Below are 9899 nucleotides of genomic sequence, written 5' to 3' on the forward strand. Positions count from 1 at the left end.
GGTCTAAAAGTAATGAAGCTCACCATGTTCTTTGAATGCTGTCTGTATGAAGTGAGCAGCTGGGAAGCATACATGACTTCAGCTGACCATGTATTGCTGAAATTACCCAATGACGCGTTTTCAAGAAAAAAGAAATGACCAGAAAATGTAGACACTCAGTGAAAAAGAAAACGAAAGAAAACTGGAAATGAGCATTTGCTTTGGGCTTTTACTCAGGATTGCTTAATTGCTTATATAGGTGTTATGGGTGTCTGCTAGGCTAGTAGGAAGTGAGTTTATGGATATTCTGATTAGGGCAGTTATTCTGAAAGCATTGTGTGTTTTAAAGTTTGGAGAAACGGCATGTTAGGGGGATGTGGGTAAGGGGGCAGGACCGAGGAAGGAGTAGAGAAGACACTTTTTACTCCTGTTTTATAAAAGCACACAAAATAGGTTGTAGGATGTGTTTAGTTTTTATTCATAGACTTTATTTTTTTGTTTTTAACTAACGCTTAGCTCTTCATTGACAAAAGAATTGAAATAGAAAATTGTGTTAAGTGTATGTATTTTTAAATCTAATTAAAAAGGGGATGGATTCAGATCAGAGAACGAAAGTAGAAAGCAGCTAAGAAGTCTATGCAGACAAGAGAAAAATGGTGACTGGATATTTGGAAAACCTGGGTGCTACAACTAGGTGTATCATAAGCTCCAAGACCAAAATTTTGTAGAGTGAACAGTCATTATGTAGATTACAACTTATCCTTATGAACTGCCTATTTTAAACTTACCTTTCAGCCTGACTTAGTGTGATGTTTTAGAATCATTCTTCAAAGCATAAAACACTAACCACGTATGTGGGGAAAAAAGGAAGGCATGGAAATGGACAATTGTATTAAATGTATGTATTTTTTAAATGTAATTTCCTTTAAAATAAATGTGAAAGATGATTTTTTAATACTTTCAATTTGCTGTCTCTCAGGATGGAGCGACTGCACTCTTCCTCGCTGCCCAAGGTGGTTACTTGGATGTTACTCGATTGTTATTGTCTTCAGGAGCCAAAGTCAACCAGCCAAGACAGGTAATGTCCACAGAGAAGTGGGCAGGGAGGACCGGCTGTCTGTCCTGCAGCAGCTCCTGCCATGTCAGCTCCAGGCGTCTTTAAACCCTCTTGCTTCTGTGACGACAGTTAATCTTTCATTAGGGTTGCTCCTGTTCTTTGCTTTGGACTCACCTGAAATCAGGCTGACATCACTGTTTACTATTTTTAAAACCTGGGTGTTTGGTATCTGAGGTCAAGTATACACTCTGCCACCTCCTGTTCAAATAAATTATGGCTGCACTGAGGTAATGAGAGTAGCTAGCCTGGACATAGGTAAATAGAGGTGTGTCAGGTAGCCTTGATACGCTGCCTTATCTGTTACCCCCACTTCTTCCACCAAACCAAAGAGGGACCCACTGGAGTCATTAGTGGGTTCTGCACCTTCATCTCTCGCAATTATTAATACAGTGCTATTGAGACTTCGTTTACCAACAGCAAGCTAACCTTTGGCAAATTGATTACTTAAAGGAACAGAAGGGCAAGGTAATACTGGCCACACTTTATAAATGGTAGGGAACCATCCAAACATAAGGCATTCTACTTAGCTTCTCTTCTATTTGCATGAATTAATTTGTTTTTAACAAGACATTTCACATTAAGGTAACATTACTTTAAAGGTATTTTTCTAGAACAATCAAGCTGACTTCTTACCAGGAAACGACACCCGGGCAGATTCCCACTGCAGAGTGACCTGCTTTGAGAATGCCTGTATGTTCATGTAATGAATAGCTATGGGAACCTTAAGGTTGGTCTGAGCTCTTGGCCACAGTCTTCTTCAGTCTTTAGATGTTCTAGTGCATAGGAAACCTAAAAGAAGAAAGAGCCTTTGGGAAAAGTGGGTTTGAGTTTAGGAATTCTAAGTTCTAGATCCAGCTCTTCCAGTAATTAGCTGTGTGGTTTTAAACAAGTGAATCAACCTCTCTGGACCTCTCTTCCTTCATCTGGAATTTAGAAGGCTGGGCAAGAATGATCCTGATGATCTCTTCAGGGTCCCAGATTTTTGTTAATTGTTTTATTCAATGTTCAGTCAGCATTTCTTGAGCACTTAGCATGTGCCAGACACTGCTATGAATGCAAGATTGTATTTTTAGAATTTTAAAGATATTCTTAGATTTAAATGGCCCTAGGGATACTCGTGGGAAAGTAAGCTTTTAGAAAAAGTTGCCTTTCCATACCTGCCAGAGTTGACATTTGGGGATTGCAGTTTAATATTCTCTTGTTGGTCCTTATTGTTAAATTGTTGATTGATTCTGAATCAGAGCCTTCATTCTATTACAAATAATAAAAAGAACTGGTTGCATAAATTTGAGTTAGAGGACATTATTGAGAGAGTACCACTGTGAATTTAGAAATGAGAGATTATGAAGATTATCAACTCTCTCTCTCTCTCTCTCTCTCTCTCTCATCCCTCTAAAATTATTTCTAGCACTTTCACAAATCTATTTGTAAAATAAATTATATTATTCATATGCCTAAGGTTTTGTGGAAAAACAAGTTGATAGGAGAGATTATATTTCAAAGGTTGTATTGATTGTGTCCATTTAAACCTAAACTGAGTCGTGTGATGATGTTGAAACCAAGAAGTTAAAAGAGTGGACCAACATTGTCGTGGTAGCCACAACACACCAGTCTTTTTCATCCCTCAGGAGTGAGCATAACCTGGTCAAAGTGAATGACCTAGCCTGGGGGCGGGAGGACTCCGCCCTCAGGTCAAGGAGCAAGTGACATGCCCTTCCAAAGACTGAATCTAATGTGATTGTTTGAAATTGAGAGCTCAGCTCTGAAAAGATTGTTACTCAGCAAAAGGATGTTTTATAACATAAGAATTACTGTGGGGCCAGGGAGGGGAGTAATGGAATTTCTCCTCTTTATAGAGTATACTAACCCCACTGTACCCTCTGTATCCCATAGATACTCATGGTATCTTTAAAAACCATAATCTTTTTATTACCAGCCATGAGCTTATAAATAAAAGGTTATCTAAATAGGTCAGACTAGTCCAAGTTCTGTATTCTCTAAAAGGGTAAATTCTGCATATTTAATTCCATTCCAAGAAAACAAGTAGTGTTATAAATATGGCAAAAGTAATGTTTATCAGCCCTGGCTGATTTTGTCAGAAGTTATGAGGAGGTTAAAAGAAAAAAAAGTCTAATTAAAAGTTTCCATTGAAATGGCCTGCATATGGTAGAATATTATTTAGGTAGGACATTTGGAAACCAATGTTTTATTCTGAAATCTCAGCTGACACACTGAGTCATTGTCAGAAAATTCTTTGATTTACAAAATAAGAGAAATGCTATTTGGCTAGTTTAATTTCTTAATATTTTAAGATAAATCTGATTTATAATTTTTTCATTGCCATTGTATGGAGTCCTGATGTTTTATGGCACACGGTAACAAGATGTTAACGAAGTAGCATTGAAATTATTCAGCTGACATTTGATCTGAGCTGCAGGGAATCTGAACCATAGTAGAAATGACTTTTCCTTGTAACTTTATCACTGACGGACTAACTGAAAACCTTTTTAGTATTTTTGTGAGAAGGAATCACAATTACAAAGCAAGCCACAGGAAGACTTTGGAAAGACTAAGTTCTTGATTTAATACTGGAAAAAATTTTCCTTTTAAGTTGTCCAAGATAAAGATGTTAAGAATCACAGAGATCACTGAAATCCATATAGTCAGTCTAAAAACTCATGTTCAGTTCTATCTATGTGTCCTCACCAAGTAGACTTGATATGAGTCAAACCTGTTTTTAAAGGTAAAAGATGTAATTGTCTTTCTACACAACACTAGTATCTTTTGCCAAAAATACAATATTGAAATATTTGTCAATGATAATTTGTCAGTGTTAGTTTAAATTCAGCATTTGACCCAATATTATTTTCTTTAAAGATGCATATGGTGTCAAACACTTCCTAGAGAAAGTGAAAGCAGGATCTTAGGAACATCCTAGAAGACCATCACTCTTAGATATAATAGCTTCGTAAAAATTATTATTAAAATTTTAACGCTTAGCAGGTTCCAAATAAAACAAAAGTGGAAAGGCTTGAGATTTATTTCTACACCCGCTTAATCAAAATTCAGTTAAAATGTTGGGGAAAAGAATGCATGAGTCACGATGTCTTAATGAATCAAACCTTTTTAATCACTCACTAAAATGACTATTTATTCTGTTTTTCTATTAACAAAATGCTTTGACATATGCTTTTCCCAACTCAACTTACCCACCTTATTAAATAATACTTTCATAGAGTGGTAAAGGTCTGACTCTATTTACCCAGAGCTGAGATTGGCCTGTCATCACTCATCTCTATCTAGTCCTCTTCATGTGCTAAGCAGTATTTCTTTGAAACCGGACAGAAAGGCCATCTCATAAAGTGCCTTCTCTAACAGAATCCTTGGTTTGGACTTGTATGCAGAGATGCTGGGACCCAGATAATAACAGTTCTCCCAGGTTGCAAGCTTGGCAGGGCAGGGGGACCCATGGTCCGCAATGGGAGAAAGTAGAGCCAACAGATTGGTGCCGTATCCTGAGGCCTTGGAGACAGGAACAGAGGCAATAGGGAGGCCCTACTGCTTGCATTCCTTCTGCACGTGGTAAGCACTCAGAAAAGGTGTGTTGACTCCAGAAGACACCGTGTGGCTTGGGCAGAGTGCCAATGAGGTCTGGAAGGTTGCAGTACATAGTAGTAATCAGCTGGAACTAGAACAGGCTCAGATGTAGTGCCCAGGCTCACGGGCAGGGCACCAGTCCTGGGAAGACTGTAAGAGCCAGCTAGGAGCCAGACCCAGGTCGGGGTGGTGGGGGGACTGCTTGGTTGTTATAGGGATGTAGATATCTTAAGGAAGTGAAACAGTCCTAGTTCACTTATTAACTGCATGACCTTGAGCAAGTTGTTTACTGTCCCTGAGTCTCCGTTTTTTTCACCTGTATAACTGAGATACTAATGGTACGTTTGTAAAGGAGTGTTGTGAGAATGACGTAATCCCTGCAAAATCCTTAATGCACTAGCCGATATACACCAACTGCTTAGTGAATATTAGATATTGCCATTATTGCTGTTCCATAAGGCGTCACTGGAACAGAAAGCCCATCAGAAATCAAGGTTGTACTCTTTCTCTTGTGAGCCACGTGGTCTCTGTCATCTCAAAGTGCCTTCTTGCCTCTTTCTCTCTCCCACTCCTTTTTTTGGAGGGGAGGGAGAAGCTTGTTCTGCATATTTATCTTGAATGTGATCCCCAAGTTTCCATGTCAGACTACCAAGCTCTTGGACGAGCCATGTCATTGTTACAGCTTGTCTTTGCACACCAGGCCCCCGGCTGGCCTGCCCATCCGTGGTCTGATCACCCGTGTCTGGGGAGAATGGAGTCAGGTCGTGAGCAGTACAGGCATCAGGAACATCTTTTACACACCCATTTGCTAGACCGGGGACACCCAGCAAGGACACAGTAATGAGAAATGGGCTCCAGGTCCGGGGAGCGTCGGTAGCAAAGTTGTCTCAATGTTGAACCCCCTCTGCTACTAGTTAGGTTCCTTATATCTCTTGAGCCCCCAACTCAGAATAGAATTGGACCCCAAGACTTTCTATCTGGCTGGAGCCCGCAGGTGAAATAGCCTAAGTGTGAGGACTGGAAAGCAGCAGAAGCAAAGAGCTAGAGCCACTTAATGTACTCATTCCCATGGAAGAGAATGGTTTTAATTCTTTTTTCTAAGTAATCTTTAGGAGCCTAACTAAGACCATATAAGATTTAGTGTCTAATACAAGTCATGTCATGTATTCCACTGCATGCTGTGATCTATGTAGAAAAGTATATTAGAGGATACTTGAAAATATTTTCTCAAATGGGATGAGGGAATAACAGAGTTGGAAGGAACTGCAAAAGTCGCCTATTTAACCATTCAACAGGTATTTGAATCCTTTCTCTAATGGTCCTGCCAAGTGGTGATCAGCCACTATTGAATGCCTCCAGACATGGGAAACTCATTACTGCCTCATCAGCTTTAGTTTTGTTCTTTTCTTTCTTTTTTCTTTTTTTTTATGATTTTCAGGTGTACAAAGCAATGTAATAGGCATTTATCATTTATATCCCTCACACAGTGACAACCCCCCTCCCCCCATCTACTACCCCTCTGACATTGCACACAGCCATTACATTTCCACTGTCTCTATTCCTAATGCTGTACTCTGCTTCTTGTAACTATATATATATATACACACAATATATATACAAGTACAATATATATACAATATGCAATATTGTATATATATGTATTGTATATATTGTAATGTATATACGTATATATACATATATATGTATTGTATACAATATATACTATATATATATATATATATATATACACTATATATAAAATTGTAGTTGACATTATTGTTCAGCTTCAGCTTCAGGTGTACAGTGCTGTGATCAGGCATCTACATCATCCCTGAGGTGGTCTCCCTAATGGGACAAGTGTCCATCAGATACACTAATTCAAAAAAAATTATGCACCCCGATGTTTATTGCAGCACTATACACAATAGCCAAGGCATGGAAACAACCAAAATGCCCATCAATAGACGACTGGATTAAGAAACTGTGGTACATTTATACAATGGAGTATTACGCTTATTTAGTTTTTAACCAGCCCTCGTTATCATTTCTTTCTTACATTGCTCCAAAGTCTCTGGTAGCTTTCACCCATCAGTCTTCTTTTTATCACATGGTATGCAAAATAAGTCTAAATCCTTTCCTCTTGGTATGCACATGAATATTAAATGACAGCTATCATAACCCCATGAATCTTATCTCCTTCAAGCTAAACGTTTTATTTCCTTTTTTAAAAAAAGTGCTGGAGAGGTTGTGACTTCTACTTCATAGTGATTTATTCAATTTAATGTACTTTAAAACTATATATTTTTGTCAAGAAGTGTTCAAAAACTTATATAAACATTTTAAATATTTTATTCTACTCCAGTTCTTTCCAAAACTACAAAAAGGAGCTCAATTACTTAATTACTGTCATTTTCATTATGAAGTCATCTTCACAATGAAGATTCTGACCATTGTAATAGAAGGAAAAAATAAAACAGAAATTGAGGTGTGCAGAAAAGGAAGACCTCTTGTATTCATCAACTAGATAATCAACTGATAAGTAATTTGATTTGACAATAGTGCTCTAAGTCACATTCACCTCCTCAGGTTTAAAACCAGATTTGGAGAAGTAATCACCAGTAATGAAATACACGGGTGTCCCCCACATCTCATTTTACCAATAGTTCCTACCTGCTCAATTAGTTATCTCAGGGGGAAACTGGAAGAATCAAATAATGCACATGGAAGTGCTTTGCCAACAAAAGTACAAATTAAGGTACTACTTGCTGTTTCTCATGATAAATGATATTCAGGTCAGTTACCATTTTCTAAGCATCTGTTAGCTAAGTCCTTGTGCCCCGCACCTTTCTATATCTTTTCTCATTCACGAATATCTCTGTGAGGCTAATATTTTTGCAGACGGGGGACACTGAGATAGAGTAATTTGCCTAAGGTCTCATAACCAGGAAGTGGTGACTTCTTTTTCCACCTTCTGTAACTATTGCAATTAAGGTGATAAAATTTGAGTGTTAGCATTACTGTTACGATATTTATAGTTGTCCCTAATATAGCACCACTCAGCACTTTTCTACCTATTAGTGTCAATTAGTAGAATTTTACTGAAAACAAACAAGCCCTTGGCAAGCACAGCCAACAGGCTGCTGGCTGCCTTTCTTTGGCTGCCCTCTGGTGGCGATACCAACATAGAACAAATGAACCCAGTGCTCGGAAGGAGGGAGAAATGTATCAGCACCTGAGCCGGGAAAACCCTTCCCAGGGACCCATCCACACTCTTGGGCGGCAGCCAGCTGGATTTCCCACCCTGGCTGAGCCAACCACACCTGTCCGAGCCACTGTGACTGTAAATGTTCTTCCTTCTACGTGGAATGCCCTCCCTCCTGCCCCTCTGCAAAATCCTAGTCTTCCTCCAGGACGCAGCTCAGATACCACCCCATCTTTGAAGCCGACCCTGTAACTGCCATGAAGTAAGAAGGCCCCTCTCATGGTTCATCTGGAGCATTTTTGTCCCTACTCCGTTGTAGCACTGCAATCACACTGAAATTTCCATGTCATTTCTCCACCAGACTGAGTTTCTTTGATAACAGGGACCATGTCTTAGTTTTAGTACTCTACCTGAGATGAAAAAGATGCTTAGTAATCGTTGGGTGGTTGAATGAATGAATGATTCTCCCGAATGGGGAGAAACAAATTAAATAGTGAATGTAGAAGTACTTTGTAAACTAAAAGTACAAATTAAGGTATTATGTATTTACATTGCTAATGATGGATAATATTCAAATTGAAGGGTATTTCTCAGAGGCTCTTGTAAAAGGATGAAGTAGGGCAAGGGTGCTTTCAGCCTTCTTCCGTGCCTTGTTTCCTCTTCCCCATAAGTCTCCCGAGACAGAGAGGTGCCGGTGTCCTCCCACCGACCCTCAGTGCCCTCAGGTCCTTCTAGGCTCCTGATTTGCCATCATCCACCACCCTGTTCAAATGTCGTTGTCCTCTGTCCCTTTGCCTGGATGGCAATGGGCAATAATCCTGTGCCTGCTGTGGCTAATAGACTGTTGTTGAAATTCCATACTCCAGCAGAACATGAAACGTTATATATTATAACTGAATCATCTTGCTCTCCATCTTGCCCTATTTCCACTGATGAGTCATTCAGTCATATCTTACTAAAACAGTCTTTTGGGCCATGTTACCTTAATTACTCTTCTGTGGGAATGAAGGGCTCCCACCAAGCAGGATGTGTGTGTGAACCCACCAGTAAAGCAAACAGACAGTCTCTGGGGAAATAGGCAGGCTGGCTTCTCCTTCCTGGGTTTGCCACATTTGGGTGGGCAACCCAACTGCTTCCCACACTGCTTTCCAAAAAGCCCGCACCACACCCTGTAGCAAAAGATCCTGCCATAAGGTTTTATCAGCCAAAAAAAAACGAATATTGGCGATTTAACCAAGTAGTCTAGGCAGTGCCAAATGCCAGTCTATGTAAGTGGGTTGAAATCACCCCTCCCCCCATTTGTGAGCGAGGAGTTCTTTCCGGGTGTTAACTTGCTGCTATGTGGATGCTATGTGATCTGCTGGTCCAAGCGTGTCCTCTTGCTGCAGGACGGGACGGCGCCGCTGTGGATCGCATCTCAGATGGGCCACAGCGAGGTGGTGAGGGTGATGCTGCTGCGCGGAGCCGAACGCGATGCTGCCCGGAACGTGAGTTTGAGTGAAGGCTGCTCAACATAGGGTCCGGGGGCGAAATACCTGCCCTGAAGCTCCAAAATTTAACTCAGCTTAGACATGCAGAGAAAACAGGGCTTTATTTGGTCTCTAACTCAGGTGAGTTTTCTCCCAACCATCACCTGCTCTTTAGCAGGAAAACAAAGCAAGTCCGAATCAGTTGAAACTTAGAAAGTGCTGCTTAGTCTAAGGAAACGTTTTATTCCTTGGAGATGCTGCTCCACCTGAGCGGACTGCTGAATGAACCGGCGAGGATGAGGCGGGTAGGAGCCCGGGCCCGGGGATCTCCCTGGGGGTATGTCCCTGGCGGCTGCTTGTCCTCCTGGCACTGCGCCTCCTTCTGGCACTGGGCCGCAGTGCAGCTGGCAGAGGGGCTGTGGAATTGGGGTTCCCCTGGCACTGCCTCACCCGGTTCTCTCAGCTGCAAAATGCAGACCCCTGCCCCACATCCCCCATTGGCCTCCACTTAGCCTCTGCTGGTGTCACCTAACTG

The 9899-nt window shown here is 40.7% G+C and overlaps 1 protein-coding gene across 10 annotated transcripts in view; it reads left to right on the forward strand.

The window, feature by feature from the left end:
• ANKRD29 (ankyrin repeat domain 29) overlaps positions 1–9899 on the forward strand; it is a 45598-nt gene that overhangs the window by 23635 nt on the left and 12064 nt on the right. For 9 of the 10 annotated variants that reach the window (XR_012498779.1, XM_074340227.1, XM_074340226.1 and 6 more), the window contains 2 exons: positions 959–1057; positions 9284–9382. Coding sequence is in view for 9 of the 10 variants with exons in the window: in XM_074340227.1 (XP_074196328.1) it covers positions 959–1057; positions 9284–9382 (198 nt within the window). In the remaining variant the exon portion in view is untranslated. The remainder of the gene's footprint in view (positions 1–958; positions 1058–9283; positions 9383–9899) is intronic. The other variant, XM_074340232.1, reaches the window with a different exon arrangement.

This window comes from Rhinolophus sinicus, linkage group LG09, assembly GCF_036562045.2.
Source record: "Rhinolophus sinicus isolate RSC01 linkage group LG09, ASM3656204v1, whole genome shotgun sequence".
In the NCBI taxonomy this organism is placed as follows: Eukaryota; Metazoa; Chordata; class Mammalia; order Chiroptera; family Rhinolophidae; genus Rhinolophus; species Rhinolophus sinicus.